At 37.2% G+C, this 25,765-nt stretch overlaps 1 protein-coding gene across 2 annotated transcripts in view; it reads right to left on the bottom strand.

Annotated features, from left to right (window-relative positions):
• Positions 1–1,172: 1,172 nt before the first annotated feature.
• LOC122565188 (ELAV-like protein 1) overlaps positions 1,173–25,765 on the bottom strand; it is a 44,137-nt gene continuing 19,544 nt past the window's right edge. For both annotated transcript variants that reach the window (XM_043720905.1, XM_043720906.1), the window contains exons 3-6: positions 16,353–16,456; positions 13,400–13,553; positions 12,240–12,465; positions 1,173–9,811 (exon numbers count right to left, since the gene is read on the bottom strand). In XM_043720905.1, the coding sequence (XP_043576840.1) occupies positions 9,484–9,811; positions 12,240–12,465; positions 13,400–13,553; positions 16,353–16,456 (812 nt within the window). In that variant the 3' untranslated portion in view covers positions 1,173–9,483. The remainder of the gene's footprint in view (positions 9,812–12,239; positions 12,466–13,399; positions 13,554–16,352; positions 16,457–25,765) is intronic.

Below are 25,765 nucleotides of genomic sequence, written 5' to 3'. Positions count from 1 at the left end.
AAGTGACTGAAGTCAGGCATTGTCCAATATTCTTCAAATTCTGTCAGAGTTTCAGATTAAAAGTGGTTAAGGCATTGATCACGATCAGTGAGGCTTTACACTATGTTCAAGGCAGAAGCAAGTAAACTTCCTACAAAGCTCAAACAAAATTCAATCCATTCATTGAAATTGCTAGGAAGAACATAATTTTTAAAATGCTTTATTAAGCACCAAAGGAAACTATGGACAAATCACCATGGTGCATTAGTTTGTGCGAAAAGAACATTGCATGGTTGATCTAAGAAGTCATTTTAACTTCTTTACCATAAAACTCTAAAGGGATAAACACATTTTCAACCAGCAATGGAGTGGATTCATATACAAAAGACATATCCAAACTTTCGAAGTTAGAAATGCTGATAGCATTTCTCTGAAATAGAAAGTAACACCAAAGAACAGGCAGAAAGGGTTGCTGTAAAATCAGTGTAAACCAGTTTTGCATTATGAAATATTGATGAAACCATGACTGAAAACACTACATTGATTGAAATAAAGCATCTGCTACTGCAGTCAGATTTATGCTTGCTTGCCTCAGTTAAATAAATGCTGCCATTTAAATTCTCAAGTTGAAGAAGAAAACAATTTGTAAATCGAGGAAGCAATATTCTACCTGGCAACTAAGATTTAGCAATTCCTTTGGTGATTGGGAATCAGTGAAATGATCATACGATATGGACTTAATTCCTAATTAAAATTCTGCACTTTTTTCACTGTTTGCTGTACTTAAACTACACATACTAATAATAGCAGAGGAAAACACCAATGTGTTTAAAAGAATATTTAGGGTCAGAGGTGTTATGGCTAATCATAAGCATACATTCCATAACCAATAAAATCTGGTTTGAGCCACTGGTAATTACTGTGGCATTAGTGCAAATATGATCAATTGATAAAGTCATGCACTGACGTTGCACTCCACCAATTTGGTCTTACGGTAAAGCTCATGTTGACCAAAAGTAAATCTTAAGAACATTTAGAAATGCTTTCTATTTTAAACCTTCGAGTTGAATGGTTTTAGGCAAGTCAAGGCTGTCATGCGATACACAACTTGTCTTTAAAACCTTTTAAAAAAAATACTACTTTGCTTTGGAAACCATGTGATAAAACAAATCAAGAGTTCAGTCAGACTCATCTTTTAAAACAGAATCAAACATAATTTAATGTTGGTGAGAAAATAAATTAAGTACAAAAATGTTTAATAACTTAAATAGCCTTCTGGCTTTGTAGCAAACTAAAATAAAGCAACAGTATATAAACATTTACATCCACCAACTGTCAGTACACATTAAGCCCAGGCACATCTACCTTGCCAAGAACTATATCTTGTACTGCATTAATGAAAAATAATTCCTACTAGCTGCCATGCAATACTTAACTCTTCAAAAAAAAAAGCAACATACAACTTTTAAATTCATTACACCCATCCCTTCATTGTGGCTAGATCTCAAAACTGATGACTGATTTCTCTGTTATTCCAGACAATCTTTAATCTCCGCACTGAACCATATTTTCCAATCCTTGGAATATTAGATTCTCCATGTTTCTTGGAGTTTCACCTAAATCACTCCATTTTTCAGTACGTGTGGTGCTGAATATTCAAGTTAGCATCATTATTAAATGGAAGGTACTTTAACTTGTAGTGGCTGTCATGTCATGTCATGTCTCATGTTACGTACATTAGGGCAATTTGTTATGCAATGTCCTAAGCTGCTTATACTGTCCATCTCAGCTTTTTTTTCCAAACTTTACCAAGGAACAGGAAATTTCAGTGTGAACATTTGTTCCATTTCAAAGTGTTAAGAAGATTCAAAGTAATCCTTTCTTACTTTAGCCTTATTTATATGAGTGTCGTTCAGGCTAGTTTGTAACATGGCTCAAGTATAGGGAAAACTTGAAAAACAATGCAAATTGACATTTGCATCCATTGGGTCTAAAATACTTACAGCCAAATTAAAAACTGTCTCAACTGTACATGTATCTGAATCAGCCTATTAACAGAACAATTCAACTCCCATATGCTTCCTTGCCCTATTGCACATGCCAGTATATGCATCAGAACTTGTGATATAGTCCCACACACTATGTACTGTTTAAGGCAAAGCACAAAATTAGTGTGGTTAATTTAAACTAGACCAATACATTCAGAATTCAAGGAGAAACTTAAAAAAAGGACTCGATGTTTACTTTTACAATGTCAATGTATTGTTCAGTTATCTCCATCATACCTTTCATTAAAAAAATTAGAGCACTCAATCTTCTGCTTTTACAGGAAAACTATGTTAGTTGCTTATAAGCATAGTTTCAATCTAAAACTACAAATAATAGTACAACTCAAAAACTAAATCAGTGGACTATCATATACATTTTTACAGAAGTTTGGCAGTTAACTAAAATTTATATTTTGACAAGTTTCACTTTCTGAATTCTGGTGCTTAAGTTGAAAAAAAATGCACCTCTCCAACAAATCCTAAAATACCCTCTTATCCAATTAGTTACATTACACTGTGTCTCCATAATTCTTCAGTGTCAACAATTTGATAAAAACAGTAGTAAAGCAGAACAATAATCAGACCGTAAAAAAATACATTCCTAATTGAAATAACTGCCATACGTTTCAGGAATTTAAAGGTTTGAGAGAATGTAATTACAAATCAGCTTTGCCGAGCCATCATTTCACATGGTTGGACAACAGTTCAAGGGGCATACAGATATTCAAATTTGTTATAGAGCTACTCTTTTAAAGTGCTATTCATTTCCTCTATATATAAAAAAAGTTTCATATTTATGTGGTCCTTCATGCTAAATGCAGTTCAAAATTAAATCAAACTAAATTGGGCACCTACTGCAACTATTATAAAGCATTTCATACTTGTTGGAAATACAAGTAACATATAAAGATAGATTGGTGTGGCATTCATACTTTGTACCTTAAATCTGAATTCAAGTAGTTGTGCATAGACAAACTACACACAGCAATAAAAAGGCCTTGAATTAAAAATTTCAGCATTTCTGTGACTCTCAGTATTGGCTTCAAGTGCATGAAGTCTACTACAGTTTACCACAACATTAAGCAGAGATTTCCATTAATACCCAAACAAGCATATTTCAGGTAACAGAACCCAGGTGTAACATCAAATCTGAAAGTATTCTGCAGATGACACTACAGGTGAATATATTTAACTTTTAGTCACAGTAATACTTAAAGTACAAAATTAAATAAAATGATGCAACCAAAATAAATGAAAGGCCCAGCGCTGCAACCAATCTTATAAGTTGATTAGGAAACTGCATACTTCACCTCTTAGCACATCTCTGACTTGCCATGTTGTTTCTTAAGATGGTGCTAATAACTAATCCTTGGTCCCATTTCCATTCTTAATGTTATTTAAAATGACACATGAAGTCTTTACTGTTCTCTTTTTGGAGGTTATTTTTTCATATTACACAACTCTGCTAGCACTGCTTCCATTTCAGCTAATGTATACTTTTGATATCCACTGGTCCTGTCTCCATTGTACCTGCTTAGTTTGGAATGCAGAGTCTAACATGTTCTGGCCTTGTTCTTTTCAAAAATCTTGCAAAGAATACAGACAGACTCATATCTAAGTATTTCATCTTAGGATCGGGGAAAATGGCTTTGTTCAAACAATCTCTTTCTGTCCCCCTTTTCCAAGTCCCCAAATTAATAGCCTTTCAATTATCATGACTTTTGTTTTTATACAACCGCCTTAGAATAGCAACTCTTGGTAAGTAAAGTTTGTTCAGTGCTGAGTGGGACAATGACCACAGACTATTAGAAAGGTCACCTTTGCAAGTGTTTAATGGACACCTATATAGGGAGGTGAAAACCAACAACACATATTTCTTATGAGTAGTGGAAATAAACGCGAATGCTCTTCCTTGTATGTTTTCACTCAAATTATGTCAAACTTCATGGAATAAATATATTCACTAGTTAAGATGGAGCAAGAATTCTAAAAAGTAACATTTATTGTAAAATAAGCTTACTCTTAATATAACTTCCTTTACTCAAAATGCTAAAGAATGTAAGTTCCCAAATGACTGGTTAAATTCCTCAGGAGTAATAAAGATAATTCACATTACTTTACAGTGGTTAGCACTGAGCAACATATAATTGCTCTAAAAAAAAAGCTACTGGGTCAGAAACAACCCCTTTTTTGAGAGTTTTCTGTTTCTTCTGCCCTGAAGATGAAACCTTGCTGTTGTGATGCTTTTTGTCCTCCTGTAGCTTGCTTATGGAGTATTTATAACAACTTCAATTGTAGGGTAAAAGGGAAAGTAAAATTCAGAAGAGAGATCATTGGAGCCAAAAACATTCTAACTTCTTTCAGCATCACTTCCAGCAGGGACTTTTGCATTGGGATCGTAAATGGCTACAGTGACTAATTTCCCCAAAACCAAGAACACTGAAGCTAACTGCAATGCAACCATTTGGCTCAGACCAGCTAGCTCAGACCACAGATCAGAATTAAAATCAGTGGCCATCCTTACTTTTTTGTCTTTGCTACTCACTAGATAAACTCACTGAGCTCTTCATGGTCTCTTCCTAAAACATAAAGGAGTTTCATAATTATACTTCCTAAACTTGCTAAAAGTAAACAACATAAGCTAGTCTAAGCCCTGAATAAAATACGGAAGGTAGAAAATGATCCCACATTGGATGCACTGCAGATGCAATTAAACTTGAAAGATTTTGTCCATGATGTTTAAATTGCAATAGATAATATCAAAATTGCTACATGCCAGATAAAATTTTCTACTTGACTTGCTTCTTTCCCCAATTAAAATAATGACAGTGGAAACAGGCTTACTTCCATAACCTTAAGCCTGCAGTGAACTAAAAAGAAAATCGTGCTATTTCCATGTCAATTAGAAATTGAGATTTGCAGAGCTTGTCCTTTCCTAAAGAAAAATTGACTTATGTCACAGAAGTCCACAAATAGTTTTTAAATACATTTTTGAAAAACATAAGCAATAGCAACATGACAAACAACATTCTGTTTTTGAGGTGATAAGCGGCAAATTCTGCTAAGGGATGGAAAATCGAAGGAGGCACAGGCATTTGCAGTAATCAGCCTAATTCGGAAAAACTGAAGTCCTGGAAAATGCATCTGATTGCATAATCCAAAATTCCTCAGCTCTGGTACAGTTCTTTTATATCCCATTACAAACTAAGCAAGAATCATAAGAGATCCAGTGGTTTGAAACTAGGAAACTAGCTACCTGACAAAGGAGTAATGCTCTGAAAGCTTGTACTTTCAAATAAACCTGTTGGACTATAACCTGGTGTTGTGATTTTTAACTTCAAAACTAGATTGCCAGAGTTTCCATCAAACAGCCTGGTTAGCACTATGCAAATCTCGTACTCCAAGTGGTATAATTCAGGTGTCCCTAATCAATCTTTTATTAACATTTTAAAAGCCTAGCTCAAGTGTGAGAACATAAATTATTCATGCCAAAGTAGAACTTGCAGGGGAAAATAAATAGTGGGGCTTCAGCCGTTGCAACGGCCATTGAATGACTGCAAAAACTGACTGGAAAAATCAGGTCGCTTCAAAATATATTTACAGCTCTATTTAGGAATGAATAAAAGGACAAAACAATTCGGTGAGAACCAATGAAGAAAGAAAGGAACCATTTAAATTTCCTTTTTAAAAATAGTCCAAAATATTTCAGACACCACTCTTCTTCTGACAATGACACTAAAAACAACAACCCATCAACCCTCCTGGCCTAAGTTTTGCAGTTGAAAGTAAAATTCATACTGGAATTATGCTAAATTGTTCGATGGTACTGGTACTGTGATAGCAAATGACAGCAGGGGTCGGATGGTTAGAATAATAAAAAGACAAATAAATATATGGTTAGGAATTTGTTTTGAAGCACTGAGTAATTAAGCTGAAGAAAAGCACTGAAAATCTTAGTTTAGGTAAAAGATGTATAAATGGGAGATGGGGAAGGGAAGGGAGAAGAACAAGGTATTAAATGCAACCATTTTGTTGATAAACTAATCTCATCTGCATAGCTGTCCAGCCTTCACAGGAATTGTTAAGAACTCAAGCACTGATGGATGGTATTTTAAAATTAAAAATATCGAAAACATTCTAAACTGAACAGAAATCCTTTACAACTACACTTAAATATCTATCACAGAATAAAGAAGTACCATTATAAACAATTATTTGGAATTGCAGAATAATCAATTAGGATAGTAAGAAATTAGAAGTACTGACACTAATATCCCTGCAATTCAGGAATTAATGGGATGTGCAAACGAAATTATACTCTTGATTTGTAAATTTTTTAAATTAAGGCAACTAATCTGTTGTGAATCGCTATAAGGAGATGCAAATCTGGTTCATCAAATTAATTGGCTTTTTGCTTAAAATTAAGAAAATAATTTAGTGTCCTTTTGGATTAAGTTTTCCCAATTTCCCACCAGAAAAAAGAAATTGTGGGCACAAAAAAAGACGGTGTATGCAACTAACTGCAGCACTGTCTGATATTTGTTCACTATAATGAGTTTTCAGTTTGTATTTTGGAAAAAGTGCAGAGTTGGTATTATACACATTGTGCAAGCTGACATGATATTAGACAGAATTCAATTTGTATCAACTAGATGTTGTGCTGTAAATATGTGGACAGCAAGAACAAATTATGGATTAAGACCAGCACAACTTGAATCCAGTTGTACAGTATTCTGAAGTGTAGATGGGGGATCGAAAAGCAATGGTCATGGTGTGCACCAAAGCAGTAACTGCATGTTACTCTTTAGTTTGAAAAATATACTACTATCAGTCTTCAAGTCACAAAATTAGTTTTGTTGATCTTTCAGTTATGTGTAGAATTACTGTCTCATTACTACAGACAAATTGGCCTAGAAATGGGCTTAAAAAATTCAGATATCACAAGTTTTCTCCATTCAGTCACCCAAAATACCAAAACAACTTTTGTCACATGTATTTGTGGCAAAGAGGTATATTGCGGAGTACTACAAAGTCTGAGCAAAAATCAATTTTCATACACACTAAACCTGATTTTACCAGAAAATCTCAACCAAATACACATGCCATCAACCAGATTATCTTTTCATAACAGAGTTTCCTTACATACAAGTTCTGAGTGGTTGCATAACAGAAGGAATTTAGGTAGTGGAATAAGGAAATTAGTTTATAAATGAACAATTATCTCTGAAAAAAATTTAAGAAGTCAGATTGTCATTAAAAAATCTACTCACTCTCTCACACTTATTCCAACTGTTTTTATCCTCCTCTAGCAGACTAATCCTAATTGTTTCAGGTATAAATTATATCTCAAATATAACTTATTGTGTGGAAAACTTCTATTTTCTACTGTCATGTAATTGGCATTTAAGGAAATATTCCCTTTTTTTTCTTTTCTGAAGTAAGACTAAATGAGATCTAGCACTGGAAACTTAATGAGTTGGACAAAGTTAGAAGAAAAAGGACTTCATCTAAGAAATGCAAACCTTAGATCAGTCTCGACTAAATTTGGCAACTACGCTCAACTCCAAAAAACTGCAATTAGCTTTCCCACACCTTTTAAAAAATTAAAATGTGTTCGTTTTTTTATAAAACAAGTATGTTTTTCTCAAAGTTCTTCCTCCAGGTGTTTTGAGTACTGGGAATTTGGGAACTGAAAAGGAGGTTGACTAACATTCACTTGCCTTGACTGTTCACTTACTGAAATGTTCCAAAAATATTCAAAATCATATTTTGGTGTTCAACATGTCAGTGCATATGGCACAAAGGTAAACAAGTCTAAAACAATGATATAATTGGTGTCTGCTCCCTTTGCTATACACATTTGAAACTATGTTTGACTGCGCAATTACCATGGGTTGAAGTAGCTTAGTTTCTCCAACCATTATTCGCAACTATGTGCTAAACATATGCAATACAACTTCACATTCCTTTTTGCAACCTGTCTTCATTCAAACAGGACCAGTGGATTTGTGTCTGCATTAAATTCTGACAAAGATTTAAAAGTCAGCTACAGCTAACTGTCTACCGAAGGTTCAAGTCTGGTTAATTTATTTAAAAGCTCATCAGTTGGCATACAAAACTTTCCACTCAAAATCCCCTGCTAGCACACCTGTAAAAAGTTTGTTTATAAAAATAGATGCTCTGTGAAGCCCACTTCAGCAAAAGGTGTAAAACTCTTTGGTAGGGTACCTAAAGATCAGGTGCCTGTCTGCACACTGGCCCCTCAATCCCTACCCTTAATTGTAAAACAAAATTTTGAAGCGCTAAACAGCAAATTAATTTTAAAACAGAAAAATAACAAAAACTAAACAAAATTGGAGCAAAACAAAACAAATTTAATGATCATAAATGCAAAAGTAAAATCAATAGTCAAACAAAACAAAGGAAACAAAATGAAAAGAAATTATATAACAGAACATTAACTAATTTCAAAGGCAGTTGTAAAAACGTTTAGATTAGTCTTCTTTAAATCTATTTTAACAAAGCTTTGTGTTGACAGCTAACCTGTATGAGAAAAACATTTAAGTACTTTCTATTCTGACGCATTATCCCAACTTAGCATGTCAATTATGCAAAAAACAAAAAAAAACTTTTTTTTTTAAAAAAGAAATGGAGTTCACTAAGTGGGGTGCAACAAACTTACAAATGTTCAAAGGTTTAAACCTCCAAGATAATATTACAGCTAATTCTATGCTACACTTTCCAACCAAAACGTTCCTTTCACCCAAAGATTTGGCAAATGTTCTAGTAAACCTGCTCAATTTTTGTACTGACAATCTAAATCTCATTAATATGATTCACTGGTCTACTCATGACAGGAATTAAAATTGAACTGCTTTGCATCTACCGCCACATGTCATGATAAGAAAGGGACAGAAGGTGCCATTTTTACTTATCTACAGAAAACTTATTACAGCTATGGCTCTGAGGTCTGGATGAACTTAATATGCAACATATTAATCTTACAGGGACAATCAGCATTTTAATTCAAAAAGTATTAATGCATTAAACCTATGCTAGCAAGTAGCGCATTTATGAAATTGCTTTTCCAATGCAAGCAGGAATCAACCAAGAGCTGGTTATTAGTCAACTGATAATGGGATGAATATTGCAACTTAAAGCGATATTATTTTAAATCCATAGAACTACAATATAGTTCAGCATTTTACCCTCCTTTTTTTGGGTGCTCAGGAAGAAAGGAGGGGAATATGGAAGGAAATGTATCAAACATTTGAACATTTCATATTAGTTGCATCCCAGATTACTAATATAAAAAAATCCTTTTCACTTATTCTTCTAGAATGGTAGACAAAACACTTCTGTCACAACAATAAGAGTTGCTTTACACTAGTGGACTTATTTACCTTTCAGCAGTGTATTTCTAATCAAATGCTTACAAATGAGCACAAGTTTTAAATTACACCTTGTGTGACTTGCTGGTTTTAAAGGAGACCTGGAGAATTTTGTCTCCGAGGCGATAGCCATTCAGGCTAGCAATGGCCATGGCAGCCTCTTCATAGTTTGTCATGGTTACAAAGCCAAACCCTTTGCATTTGTTGGTGTTGAAATCACGTATAACTTTGACATTAGTCACGGCTCCGAATGGGCCAAACATCTGCCACAGGATTCCCTCATCTGCGTCTTGGCCCAGGTTGTAGATGAAGATGCACCAGCCAGATGGATTGTGACCACCAACGTTCACACCTGACAAACTACTCATATTGTCAACACTCATCGGCGAAAACCTAACAAACAAACAAAAAAAAATTAACTTTTAAGTCAAAAGCTTCAAAAAGGGACAAAACAAATGAAAATTAGTAAAAGAATTTGCATACCCTGGCTTGCTAAAAACAAAAAGGGTAATAAAAATTTCAATACAGGGAATTGGGAAGACTACTAGCATTAAGCTTTGATTTAAGCAGTGTTGGTCCAGCTAGACAAACACAGGAATTAACAGGTCACCCACAGCACAAATCCTTCATTTAAAAGCATTTTATGGTATTGCAAATCCTACACTGTGTTCCAACACAACTCTATTGAGGGTTTTTAAAAACATAGCCAAACAATACCAAACAACACTAAATCCTTTTGTATTAGATAACCAAGAATAGTTTTCAGTCTATTTTGTTTATGTATAAAAGACCTTTTGGGACAAAGGAGCTGCTTTATTAATGCAAACACAAAGGCCTGATTTATAAACTTGGCTTTCCTGGAATGAAAACTAGTGAATCACCAAACATAAAAGCATTCAAACTTCTACTGAATACCAGCTAAAAACTGAAATCACAAAATATTGGTAAACGTGCCTAATACTAATCGTGAGAGATTTCTTTACAAAGATAACACCTGAACAAACCCATTGTAACTAGGTAGATTTGATGCAAAAAAAAAAGGGCTGACAATTGTCTTGTCAAACATATCTACAAAGAAAACATTTTCAGATGTCATATGCAAATCAAAAAACTGCATAAACTTTGGAATACATTATAGGAAGGTGGCTAGATCACCAAATTTCCTTTTGTCACTTATCAGTGTAGTCTTGAACTATCAGTCTTGCAGCATTGCTGCAGATTACTAAGTACACATTTCTCAACAACTATTTTCACCCACCCGATTTTATTTAGCGAGCGCAAATCCCTAAAGCTAAGCAATATAATTTCATGTGTAGGGTTTAAAGTCTACAACTTAGTCTGTAAAGGGGATACTTTCAATAAGGTGCACTGTCTTTTATGTCCATTCAAACATACACAACGGCAGAGGCCTCACCTTGAGAGGTACACTGCACATAGACCTTGCCAATATTAACGAGGTAAAAACAATGACTGCAGATGCTGGAAACCAGATTCTGAATTAGTGGTGCTGGAAGAGCACAGCAGTTCAGGCAGCATCCAAGGAGCTTCGAAATCTGTAGAGAGAGGAGGAAAACTTCTTCAAGGCAGGCATCCTTCCTTGGATGCTGCCTGAACTGCTGTGCTCTTCCAGCACCACTAATCCAGAATCTTGCCAATATTAAGCCTGTTTAGCAAGGATCACTCCTACCATAGTAGTTCAAAACCTGCCATTCAATAGATGAGGTTTGCCACAAGGAATTTGTCAATCCCATCCAGTCAGAAATGAAGCATTGTAATTATTTGACGAATGTCCCCACATAAGGGATAAAGCAAAATACATCATTCTATTACAAGTGTCTGCTTGATATTTTTAATTCCTCCCTGGGAGTTTAAATCTTTATGCCAGTTCTGTAAGCAAATCCTTTGCTCTCAAAGTCCTTCCTCAGATACAGCTAGTAGTGAGGAGGAATGTTATTGGCATTTGGAAAATTTATTTAGCATTATGCAATGTTAGAAAGCCAGTGAGTCCAAGGATTGTGATCCAATAATTCCTCAACACTGCACAAAAGCTATTTTCGGTCTGTCATCTTCTCTTAGATACAGCACTTTCTTTGAGTCTCAGATGTGATAGAAATGATGTTGTCACCTCACCTTTTCCCCATGGCAGCCGAGACAAGCAAACCAAACAGGTAAAAATGAGAAAAATAAAGGGGAAAATGGAGAGGAAATATAGACAAGGTGTGGGTTCAAAACTCCAAAGACCATAATATATACTGGGTGATGCCATGTGTTGAATGATGATTCCACCTATATCAGAACGGACAGAATGGTTTTAATTGTTTGTACATCATTTAATAGTTGTGAAGAATGGATCTAGCCTACTCCCTCAAACATTTGGACACCCATCCCTTTCTGATCATGCCCATTCTGTTTCCAGCATTCATTTTTAAAATGAGCAATGAGCTAATGACAAATTCATTGATAATATGAACAGAAATTTAGTAAATTATTTAAGTTATTCAGTGTCCAAATTTATGTTGTTTCAACAAAGGTTAATTAGTGACTAGCCAATATACCAGTTCTAAAGTTTGGTATTACATTCCAAAGAGTCCATGATTCATTCAAACAGGGAAAGAATGGCAAAACAGTGCCTCTGCCCAGAAGTCCAGGAGGATTAAAGTTATTTTTCTGGCACTAAATGAATCACCATATGAAGCAACCTTGAAGTAAAGATGGTTGAAATCCATAATAGGTCAAGCAGTCCTTCATGTTACTTCCTGCCTTCGTCCCATCAATGCATAAGAGTAATTCAGAATTAGCACATATGGGCGACAGAACACACCTGAATCTCTGTGCCTGATGGTGCAATGGTCCTGGAAAGCGCCTTGCTGGTGAATGGTACAGCTGTGCCAACAAGGATGCATTTGTTTTCTGATTGGGATTGGCTGCAAGTTTTACTGTAATAGGTTCGACAGCACCAGGTGGTTTGTGCCCATTCAGGTTGTTGATAGCTTCATCTGCTTCAGATTTCCTGTCAAAGCGAATAAAAGCCACTCCCCTGGACATACCTGAAAACACATGAGAATTACTAAACTACTTTCCTACTGAGAAGAGAACTGAAAAAAATAGTATTGTGTGCTCCCAATCCATTTGAGACCGATAGTTAAAATGTAGCCTGTTGATTTGTTCCAATATCGTTTAAGTTACATTCTTTAATGCTACCCTCAGATACGTAGTCATAGTTATCTCCAGCACGGGATGGGAAATAAATAGCAAAGAGAATAAAAATAAGGTTTTCAAATATGTAACTCAGAGTATTTATAGATGACCGAGAGGTTGACACTACTGAATAACGTTTGAATGTTTAACACTAGAAATTATATTAAACATGAAGGAAATGGACCTGCACTTGGAAGAAACTGTGGAACCAGTTGAACCACTCCTGGACGAGAGAGATAAGGGAAGGAAAATAGGCAGGGGTGCATGTTCCCTGAGATTTTAAACACAAAATTAAGCAAGTTTTTAAAAAGATGTACATTAGACTAGATTAGTTGAGGTCCACTTTTCTGTTGATATTAAAGCCTTAGAATTACAAATGTAATTTCTAGAAATACTTACATATAGAATTGGAGCACAGAAGAGGCCCTTTAGATCACTGAGTCTGCACAGACCAAAGCTATTCTAAATCTACACTAGTCCCACTTTCTAACATGTGGCCCATACCCTTGAATGTTATGATATTTCAAGTGCTCATCCAAATGCTTTTTAAGAGGTTGTGAGGTTTCCTGCCTCAACTATCCTCCCAGGCAGTGCATTCCAGATTCTCACCACCCTCTGGGTAAACTTATAGTTTCCTTTAATTCCCTCTAAGCTTCCTGCCTTTCATGTTAAAATCATATCCCATTGTTATTCATCCCTCAACAAAGGGGAACAGCTGCTTTCTATCCACCCTGCCCATGCCTCAACAATATTGATAATTAATAAAACAAAAATGCTCCCCACCTGTGACTTGGTCAACAAGAACACGAGACGTGATGATTCGACCATAACGTCCAAAAAGTTGCTCCAAATCCTTTTGAGTCATCGTCTTTGGCAGACCACTTACATACAGGTTTGCATCCTTAATGCTGTCCGAGCTCGGCCGAGCATACGAAACCTTTCAAATAACATCACTCTTTAAAATAATTTCAGGTTAATTGTTGCAAGCACTTTTCTAAAATATGATATTGGATGTCGATTTGAAGTGTGAAGGACAGATTTTAACCTAAAATTAGACTGTATCTGAACAACCCAGTTTCAACTGCAAAATATTAAGTTATAATGGAAAATGTTGGAAATAACTTGAAGGCATAGTGAGAAAGGACATTTGTTTCTTGGTACATCATGAGGTCCCAATGAAAACACTGACAAACCAGAAACTTAATTTATTAATTTAATTGACAATATTAACATACTAATCAGAGTATTTCCTTTTGAAACACATATCCGTGGATAACTTCAGTTATAATTAGTTGTTTTGAATGTACACAGTATACGGTCACTTTACTCCTTAAATTTGATATTGGGGTTCAAATGTTGAATCTGCAGATGACAGGATGGCCGACAAAGTGTACAAATATAAAATCAGTAATGACAGCATTTAGAATCATTGAATCCCTACAGTGTAAAACAGGCTATTCAGCGCATCAAATCAACACCGACCCTTGAAAGAGCATCCTGCCCAGAACCAATCCTCGACCAATCCCAGAACCCTGAATTTCTGACGGCCAATCTGACTAACCTGCACATCTTTGGACTGTGGGAAGAAACCAGAACACCTAGAGGAAACCCACGCAGTAATGGGACAATGTGCAAACCCCACACAGATAGTCACCTGAAGGTGGAATTGAACTCTGTTTCATGAAGTTGTGAGGCAACAGTGCTAACCACTGAACCACAGTGCCGTTTTTAGTTTTTCCTCCAATTTCAAAGAAAGACCTCACCTTCAGTCATAAGCTCAAATGCATTACTGGAGACAGTCTCTTTGCTGGATCTCAAGGCTTCAATACTCACTAAAAGCTTCAATTTATAAACTATTATTGCCACGAGATTTAATCTTGTGGCATAAAGGAGGAGACAGAGTGGTAGTAGAGGGTTGCTTTTCAGGCAAATTGTGTGTTGCAAGAATTGGTGCTGGCTCCACTGCTTTTTATGTATATAAATGATTTGGATGTGAACATAGGAGGAATGGTTAGTAAATTTGCAGACAACAGCAAAATTGGAGGTGTAGTAAATAGTGAAGAATACATTGGGATCTTGATCAGATGGGCCGGAGAGCTGCAGACAGAGTGTAATTTAGATAAAACGTGACATGTTGCACTATGATAAGGCAACTCAACCCAGGACACTTAATGGTAGGACCGTGGGCATATTGCCAAACAAAGAGACCAAGGGGCGCAGGTTCGTAGTTCCTTGAAGGTGGGCTCACAGGGTAGTAAACAAGGCATTTTGTATGATTCCCTTTATTGATCAATGCATTGAGTATCGGAGTTGGGATGTCATGTTGCGGCTGTACTGGATATTGTTAGGCCACTTTAGGAATACAGAGTGCAATACAGCTCTCTCTCCTAATAGTAAGGATGTTGTGAATCTTCAAAGGGTTCAGAAAAGACTTGCAAGGATTTTGCTAGTGTTGGAGGGTATTAGCTATAGGGAGAGGCTGCAGCTATTTTTCTTTGCAGCGTTGGAAGCTGAGAGGTTCAAAATGTGTATAGGATATGAGCAGATCAGTTTAGTTAAGTTTTAATGTTTTGTGAAACAAAAGATTCAACGAGCATGACTCAGATCAGATAAGAATTGCAGTGAACAATGAGATGCTGGAGGCAAGGTAGTGGGTTAACAAGGTGGAAAAAGCATTCATTATGTAAAGCCATTTAACAAGATGAAGAAGCATTTAGTATGTAAAGTCAGTTAACAAGGTGAAAAGCATTCATTATGTGAAGCCAGATATTCAATGCTTAATGCCAGATGGCTTAATCATTACCGTTGGTACTCGCTGATTGCAATGGTCACCGAATCAATATGTTTGCTGCCTTTTCTAGATGCTCTTCCCAGTTAGTGACAATATTTCATTAAGAAACTGCTATTCGAGAGACTGAGAATTCATGTCTCTGTGCACATGGGTGATCGTTCTCTATCCTTTCAGGGCCCAGAATAAAGATGAAGGAGGTACAACTATACTGTCTGAGTGTTATGCTTCGACTGAGGCAAGAACAGGGTGACAATAGAGAGGTTATAAAATCATGAAGGGCATGGAAAGGCTGAATAGCTAAGGTCTTTTTCTTAGGGTAGGAATACAACACTATTAGGGTTTAAGTTTAGGATGAGGGGGGAAAGATATAAAAGGGACCTAAAAGGCAATGTCTTCACGCAAAGGGTGATGCGCATATGGAATAAGGTGCCAGAGGAAGTGGAGGTACAATTACAACATTTAAAAGGCATCTGATGGGTACAACAATAGGAATGGTTTAGAGGGATCTGGGCCAAATGATGGCAAATGGGACGAGACTAATTTAGGATATCTAGTCAACATTTTTGACTTGGACTAAAAGGGTCTACTTCCATGTTGTACATCTCTCTGACTTTATGACTCAGTGGTGATATTTTGTGCAACGTATTGATAACCAAATATTTGAGCACCATGACCAATCAGTTAATGAACATTATCCAGCACAGAATTGAGCAAACATAGGTACAATGTTTGACTAATATACTGATCTCAGTGAGGGCAGCAGTAGCTTGCCACTACTAGCTTTGCTTCTGGGCTACAGAAAAGGACAAAACACACACTGAACAGCACAAATAAACAATGCTTTTTTGGAGAGGTCAGGGGGAGGGGTGAGAAGCTAGTGTAAGAAAATATTAAACACTGACATACTATGAAACATTCACTAAGTTATGGTTGCAGGAATCTTACCTTTATAGTTTTTGATTGCAGCCTTAAACCATTAAGTGTATTAATAGCTCGTTCTGCATCTTTGGCAGCCACATAATTCACAAACCCATATCCGAGGCTGTGACCTATTGAAAAGTGAGCATTTGGTCAGCAACATTGTAGTTCATCTCCCTGGTAGGAAAATCTATTATTTTATTATATGCTATTTCAAATTTAAACAAAAATGTGCACCTAAAGTTTGTTAGATATATCAAGCAAAAGCATCTGCTTATATAAATAGGTACTGAAATAAAGTACTGTTAGTTACGTAATTTCTGAAGCCCACTCATCCCATGTTGTATGTTATTATCAAAGCATACTCTGCAGAAGACCCCAATCTAAAACTCCAGCCCCAATTTAATTTCAACTAACAACTGAGCAACATGAGAGACATATTAACAGAATGAGTCTTTCACTTACTGCCAGAGTACTGAGGATTAAATAGTTGAAAGACAAAACACCACCTGCTCCCTCTAAACTCACTATGCAAATTTTTATCTTGCCAACATGTTCAGCATATAAATTGCACTGCAATATGAACCAGTAATATATATTTAACAGTGCATGCTGCACCAGATTAAGTATGATTAGTAGTTAATCAACTTAACATTAAAAAAAAACTGCAGAATACAGTTAGGAGAAAAGTACTGATATACAGTTTACTCAACGCACATTTATTAGAAAGAAGTTGGTTCTTGCATAAAAATCGAAAATGTCATGTTATCTTGAAATTTAAAATATTCAATTATTGCAACTAACATTTCATTAACTATTCTCTCATGATATTAACACCATAACTAAAAATCCTTACAGTTTTAATTCTAAATTAGGTATATTTCATAAACATTTACCGGCATTGCTAAATATATAGATATTCCGTTTCTATTTCAGATTTTTCACCATTTGTAGAATCGTGCTTTTTAAAAACGTACATGCAGGAGCCAAGTTTTATTCTGAATCTTGTTTCCATTAGTTTCTATTAATGAATTGAATACTATTTTCCCTTAGCCATCAAGATCCCATTTTACACTTCATATGTGCAGCTCACAGCAACCTTTGAGGAGGGCTGGATGAATACTTGGCCTGCTCCTATCCAAATAAGATGTGAAAAAGAAAAGGATTGAGGCTCGTTCTATCTGGTAGGCAGTCTAGAGTCACAACAAAGGAACAGTGACTACTGAAAAAGAGAATCAACAACCCACAGAAAGGGCTACTTGTCATCTTGATTTGGGAGCAAATTTAAACAGAAGACAACTGTCTGGGAAGTACAAAAAAAAATCAAACAAGCACACTTTACATACTGCTGGGATTAAGCAAACTGCCCTTTATAAAACCTCTATTTTAACTTAGAAATTTACTCCGAAATAGCATACGTTTGATCACAGAACACCAACAAATTGAGGAAATCACAAAAAAATGACTGAAACAGGTGTGGTACTCTGACCTCACATCAAAAAGCTGGATGGATCAAAGCACTGATTACTCTGACACTGAGCACAACCCTTCTCCTCTATCCTAACTTATCCCCAACCACACTCCAAGCTTTGGGCAGATCTATCCAGAAGTAGTAACTAAAGTTTACATCAGCTGTTTTCCTATAAACCCCTCTGTTCTTTCCTCTTCCAATGGCCAAGCAATCCACCAGATGTCTCCTGATGGTCAAAAGTGAAGAACGGTCAACCAGACTATCCTGTATCAAAGATTTTTGCCATTATTGCCTTGGCTTTATACACCTCAAAATTAGTGTAGAACAGATTAAAATTAATCTTTTTCAGTACTAAGATTTCTTCAAATTTGCACTGTTCCATTTAGTTAGCAACACCATAAACAGCAAATATTTATACATAGATATTTACAGTGAAACTATTGCTACAGTTTTTAAAAAGGCAAATCCACACTGCAATTCAACGACACAGGATTGATTTTCAATCACCAAGCATACTGGTCTTAATAAAATACAAGTTTAAAATTTAAATTAATTTAGCAATACGCGAGAACTTTTTATGTTCAAAGACTTTTTTTTTGCTTGGAAGGGAGACATGGTAAAGTTAGGATTAAAACATTCATTGGTTTTGAAATGTCTTCCAATTGAAAACAGGAGGACAACATCAAGCAGTTATCAATAAGTTATTGCTTAGCCAGGCAGTGTGGGACATCACAGTACATCCAGTAACTTTAAGTCCACCAAGAAAGTCATGGAGAGAAAGAGTGTAGAAAGCAAGGGAACAGGCGAGAGGGAACAAAGTATTCTGGTGTTTTCTGCAACCTCAGGCCAAAAGGAGTCAGTTAGGTATTCTACTGATTTTCAAACCTTGTCACTATAAGTAGATAATCTAGGATTAGAGTTGACAGTCCCTTCTTCCCCATTCAGAGCATAGAACACAAACACTGGGGGTTTTCCTCGCACACTGTACCTTCCTCTGAACTAAGAGGCCCTGGTTCAAAATCCACCTGCTCCACAGGTGTGTAATAGCACATCTTAACAGGTTTATTAGAAAATATCGGGAACACTAGAACTAGATTGGATTCCTGGAGGTGCAAACAGAGGGTCCTCTGTGGGTCCTCAAAAACACAAATTCCAGTTTTCAATCAATTCAATTCACTTCAAATGGCATCAAGAAATAGTCGAATGACAATGGATTCTGCAAAGGCTATAGGTCCTGACAATATTGCACGAATAGTACTGGAGACTTGTGCAACAGAATTATCTGGGTTCCTAGCCACGTTGTCCCAGTACTGTTACAAACTGAAATTTATCTGACAATGAAAATTTGCTCACGTATATCCTGTGCACAAAAAGCTGGATAACTCCAAATGGATCAATCACCACCCTATCAGTCTACTCTTGATTATTAGCAAAATGATGGAAGAGGTCATAAGAACATAGGAAATAGGATCAAGAGTAGGTCATTTGGACCCTCGACAGGATCATGGCTGATCTCACATTCTGCATATTCACTTTCCTGCATTTTCCCTACAATCCTTTATTCCTTGACTTATCAAGAACTTATCTATCCCAGCCTTAAAGATACACAAGGACTCTACCCCTACAGTTCTCTATGGCAAAGAAATATGAAGACACACAACCCTCTCAGAGAAAATTTCATCACAGTCTTAAGTTGGCACTTCTTTATTCTGAGACTATGCTCCCAGTCCTAAATTCTCTTATGGTGGGAAGCATCTTCCCATAATTTACCCTGTCAAGCCAGTTTAGAATCCTATATATTTCAACAAGATCACCTCTCGTTCTTCTAAACTCCAGTTAGTACAGTCCCAACCTATTTAACCTATGCTCATAAGACAATCCCTTCATACTAGGGATCATCCTCACAAACGTTCTCTGAACTATCTCTAATAAAATGATGTCTTTCCTTAAATAAGGGGACCAAAACTGCTCATTGTACTGCAGCTATGATCTCACCCGCATACTGTTCAGTTGCAGAAAGACCTCCATACTCTTATACTCCAACTCCCTTGAAATGAGACCAACATTCCATTAGACTTAGTGATTATCTGCTGCGTGTACACGTGTGTGGTTGTTCCTTGAACCTGGGCCTCCTGACAGAGGCAGGGGCACTACCAGTGCACAACAGGGGCCCTCAGTTCCTCAGGGTATGAGCCAAAGCCCAAACCATCTTCAGCTGCTTTGACGACCTTACTCCATTGTAAAGGTCAGAAGTGAGGATGGTTGCTGTTGATTGCATAATGTTCAGCACCATTTCTGACTCTTCAGATACTGAAGCAGCCTGTGCACATCACCAGAAAGAAGTTTTACAATTACTAAATCCTCCACTGTCAAAATTCTATTTTAACCACTGGCCAGCAACTGAAATGGACCAAACTAATAAATATCATGGCTGCAAGAGTGGATCAGAGGCTAGGAATTCTGTAGTGAGCAACTCTCCGTGTTTCCCCAATACCTGTCTGTTGTTATGACACAGACAGACAGCTGAAGCAAATCAAGCTTTCTTTTTCTGTAACCACAGCACAGTAAAATCTAAACCTCCAAAACTCTCAATATTAACCGCAATGGTTCCTAACCAGGCTTTTTAAATAGTCACAGACTCCGTGAATAATCAAATCTAGGCTCTGATTTGTAGCTTAAACAAAATACTTAGCAATTTTCCAAAAACAAAGTAACTTTTACAATGCAAAATTAAACAAACTAATCAAATTGATGTTTTCCTTAAAACTCAAGAACCTTTGTTTTCAGCCTCATTCAAGCAAAAGACAGACAGGCAAACACAGTTAAGGGACATATAAAAGAAAGTAACAAAACTGGCCAGATTATTCAAGTGGTATAGGTAGTTCTGTGATAACACACATTTCGGCAGTGTTCTTTGGCTATATTGTCACTGATGAAGTAGGGAACTGTACTTTCGAGAATGCTTACCTCCGTTTACAATCACACGATTCCAGTAGGATTGGTTAGCGCACTTGTACTGCGTATGTGATGTCAGTGGCAAAATCTCTGCGCATGCCCAATGTTGGCGCCAGTCTTCTTGCCATACTGCGCATGTGCTGCTGTCAGAGCAGCTTTCCGAGTGGTACTGTGCAGCTTTCTTAATTTTAAAAATGTACTGTGTTAAATTTACTTTAGTTTCGTTAATAAATACGATTTCAACCTTCATTCAGGCTGTGTTATACTTGTGTTTTAGACTTTTGGGTCATTTTTGAGTGATCGTGATATTTTTTGCTGTCTGCCCCGTACCCTACTTTTCCCATCGGCCCCATTATTTCTATTATGTGATTTTCTATGAGCAAGGTTTCACTGGAATGCAACTAATGTTATAGGAGAACTACCTGTACAGATAGTTCTGGGATAACGCACGCTTCGGCAGCACAATTTGGCTGTAGCGTTGCTGAAGAAGTAGGGAACTCTATTTTGGAGGACGCTTACCTCCGTTGGAAATAGCTCAATTCCAGCAGGAATCAGTTCATGCACTTCATTCTGCGCATGCGCCGACGTTCATGTCGTTCTGCACATGTGCAGTTGTCAGCGGCCGACGGAGCAGCTTTCTTATATTTTCTACATTAGTGTTAAATTTACTTTTGTTTTGTTAATAAAAGTGACTTCAACCTTCATTCAGGCTGTAGTATACTCGGTATTAGACTTTTGGGTCATTTTTGCCCGATTGTGAGGTGATATTTTTTGCTGGTCTGCCCCAACCCCACTTTTCCCATTGGCCCCATTATTTCTGTTAAGCGATTTTCTATTAAGCCAGGTTTTGCTGGAATGTAACCAGGGCGTTATAGGAGAAACCTGATGAATTATTCACAGGCATGAATGATTGACATACTCAGAAAATCAGGACCTTTTCATCTCACTCAGAGCAAATCAGTAATAGTTACAACACAGTTTCTATGTTTTGAACTTCCAATAGCTGAAAACAACAGGAGAATGGTCAGTGAGTATTCAAATCAGCAGTTGCAGCAACAGCCAAACCCCTTCAGAAAATACAGTGCAAAACTCCGGCCTCTATCAGACTGACTTTCTTCCCACAAACAAGATTCCAGTTGCCATTCAACATCTGCAAAATGCTGAAGCTCAGGCTTCTCTTGGACTTGCTGGAACCAATTCCCAGGTTAATGGCCAATATATGGTATCGGTTTAAACATACTGCTCCACCCAGTGTTGAAGCATCTGAGGAAACCTTTTGATTAAGAACCAACCTGCAGTTTATTTTCAGTCCTGACCTTATGATAAAATAAAATAAAAATAATGAAAAATCAGCAAGCGTTCGAACATCATTAACGGGCCACAAGTTAAGAGTGTGACAGTAGACTCTCCACTTGCCTGGATGAGTGCAGCAACAATAGCTCTACGAGTTTGCCATCATTCTGGAACATAGCAATCTGTCTGATTGGCATCCCATCCACAATCTTGAACATTGGCTCTCTTCACTACTGATGCACAGTGGCACCAAAAGATGGACTCAGTAACTCATTAATGATCCTTCCAAACTACAACTTCTACCATCCAGAAGGATAAGGACAGCAGGTGCATGAGAACACCACCAGATGCAAGTTCCTCTCCAAGTCTCACAACATCCTGACTAGGAACCATATTGGTGTTCCTTCATAATCACTGGGTCAAAATCCTGCAACTCTGTATCTAATAGTAATGTGGTTGTTCACAAGGATTGATGTGGCGCAAGAAGGGAATTCATCATCACTTTCTCCAGGGAAGTCCTAGACTGACAAACACAGGCCTTGCCAGCAATCCCCATATTTGCTTCAATGAATCATAACTTAAAGGTAATTCAATCTAAAACAAAGATGTAATCTACCTATCCGAATGGACTGTATCATCAATATGGTGAATTTACTAACTGAACAAACCAGAAGAACATCTCTATAAATAGTTTAACTGTGAATTTTTTTTTTTTACAGGCATGAAAACATGATAGCTGTTAGAATAAAGTGTTGGAAAGTAACATGTTGTGTAAGAAGACATCAATATACCTTTGCTGGTAATTACCTGCGCACTTCAGTATCCATTTTGCGGCCTAATGCTTCATACTGGGATGAAGCTACTGCATCTACTGAAAAAGAAGAATGGAGCAACACCATACACCTCTAAGACACCACTGGTAGAAGCTGTCAGTTCCTTCTTACCAGCAAAGAGGGATCTAAACAGATTCTTCACTGGAGCTGCATTTAAAAATTGTGGATTGTAGAAAATTGCATGATTGAGCCAAAATTATGATCCTTTTCTTCTTCCTGTAGAATATTCCATCCTATTGAATAGTTTCATCTGTAGTGCTAATTTCTCATTTGTTTAAATAAAATGAATATAATAGCAATGGGGGGGGGGGGGGGGAAAGAGGAGAAAGAGAAGAAAAGGAAGCAAAGATAAGTGATCTCTTTCACAGTGAGCTCACTTGCAGTATTATCATGGGGATGGAAGAGAAATGTAAATGACTTCAATGTAAAATATGTTTCCCTTTCCCAATGCTAGGAGATTAAACTTAGGGCCCAGGTACATATTAAACAACTGAAAATTAAGATTATCCTCAATGAGTCAAAATTGTTCAAATGATGATGGATGGAATTAGTGTGGCTGTAGAAAAACAAGGTATTAATTTCAACATGTTAAAAAAAGTCAATTGCCTTTAATGATCAAAAGATTAAGCACAAGTGATTCTTCTAACATTCATGTTTATACACCCTTTAAATATAGCAGCACAAACAGTTACGCAGATTCAGTACCAAATATTTTCACTTTTAAAATTGTTTCTACCTAAGGGTAGAATGGTAATGTTTATTTTCATTTGTGTTTGGTACAGTTGGAAAAGTGGAGCTTAATGCACTTACTTTGCGATTACTAATTCCTGTATTTATGAACATTCCAAATTCCATTCATCTGAGGTGAGAGTGACTACCTTTGACATCAAGGCCACATTTGATTGAATATGACAAGAAGCCCTTGCAAAACAAGAGTCAATGGATCTCAAGATAAAACTCTCTACTGCTTGGGAGTCATATCTGGCACAAAAATGGTTGTGGTTGATAAAGGGCAGTTACCTCAGCTCAAGTTCCTCAGGACAGAGTATCCTTGGCTCAACCTATTCAGCTGTGTCAATGATCAGAGTCGGGCAATTTGCTGATGATTGCACAACGTTAAGCAAAATTCACAACAACTCAGTTGCTGAAACAGTCGATACTCAAATGCAGAAAGATCTGCATAACTTCTGAGCTTGATAAGTGGCAACTTGAACGACTTCACCCAAGTGCCAGGCAATGACTATCACCAGAGAATCTAACTACTGCCCCATGACATTTAAAGGCATTACCATCACTGAACTCCCCATTAACAACATCCTGGGGTTACCATTGAGCAGAAACTGAACTAGACTAGCCATATAAATGTTACAAGCACAGATCAGATGTGGGAAACCTTCAGTGAATAACTCACCTGATTCCTCAAAGCCATATATAAAACACAAGTCAGGAGTTGTGGATGAGTGCTGCTCCTACAACATTCAAGATGCTTGTCACCTGGTGGAAGGGTTTGGAGGGATTTTGGCCGAGTGCTGACAGGTGGGACTAGATTGGTTTGGGATATCTGGTCGGCATGGACAGGTTGGACCGAAGGGTCTGTTTCCATGCTGTACATCTCTATGACTCTATGACCATCAGAGAAAAGCAGCCAGTCCTGATTGGCATCAAATCCATAAACATTTGCTCCTTCTATCACCTTAGTACACACTGTTGTTACGATCTACAAAATGCATTGCAAAGATCCACCTAAATTCCTTAAATAACAAACTTCAAATACGTGACCTCTACGATCTAAAAGAATGAAGGCAGCAGATCTATGGAACATCACCACCTGCATTTCCCTCCCAAGCTGCTTACCATCCTGATGTCAAAATATATCGCTGTTCCTTTAGTGTCACAGTGAAAACCTTGTAATTCCCTCCCTAATAGCACTGAGAGTCTACTGAACTGCAGCAGTAACACTTATAACCCATGAACGCATTTTTAAAAGTTGGTTATGCTACATTTCTATCTTTTGTTAAATGAATGAATCCATACTTTGTTAATGCTAGAATGCTAGAATACCTGCCCAATCTCAGCAAAAGAATAAGGAGACAGCATCTATTAGAAATACTGAGAGATACAAATGCTTATTAAAGAGTACAGCTGTGGAGATAGAGAAGGAAGACAGAATCATAAAGACCTTGTGTTTTTAAAACTGTTGACTGAAATGAGAAAGAACTGTCTTGAAATGCAGGAATTTACAATATGACCGCATGTTTTAAAAGTAAGGATATTGATACCTTTTATGAGGGCAGGTAGGAGGCCAGCACGGGGTGTCCAGGTGGATGGGTGTGTTGGAGGCGGGAGAAGGGGTCGTCAGAGGGTGGGCGGGAATGTTTTAAAAGTAAGGATATTGATACCTTTTATGAAACCTGTTTGAATAGCGAAGGTTCCAGCAATGTGCAGACAAACTGAAGGTGAGGGGCTGTTTGCAAGTGAAGCTGATTGATAACTGGTCTTTAGTCTACAACCATAGACAATGAGGAGAAAGTGAGGTCTGCAGATGCTGGAGATCAGAGATGGAAATGTGTTGCTGGAAAAGCGCAGCAGGTCAGGCAGCATCTAGGGAACAGGAGAATCGACGTTTCGGGCATTAGTCCTTCTTCAGGAATGAGGAAAGTTGGTCCAGCTTTCCTCATTCCTGAAGAAGGGCCCCACTTTCCTCATTCCTGAAGAAGGGCCCCACTTTCCTCATTCCTGAAGAAGGGCCCCACTTTCCTCATTCCTGAAGAAGGGCCCCACTTTCCTCATTCCTGAAGAAGGGCCCCACTTTCCTCATTCCTGAAGAAGGGCTAATGCCCGAAACGTCGATTCTCCCGTTCCCTCGATGCTGCCTGACCTGCTGCGCT

This window comes from Chiloscyllium plagiosum, chromosome 31, assembly GCF_004010195.1.
Source record: "Chiloscyllium plagiosum isolate BGI_BamShark_2017 chromosome 31, ASM401019v2, whole genome shotgun sequence".
NCBI lineage: Eukaryota > Metazoa > Chordata > Chondrichthyes > Orectolobiformes > Hemiscylliidae > Chiloscyllium > Chiloscyllium plagiosum.
This window is presented reverse-complemented; position numbering and strand designations above follow the sequence as displayed.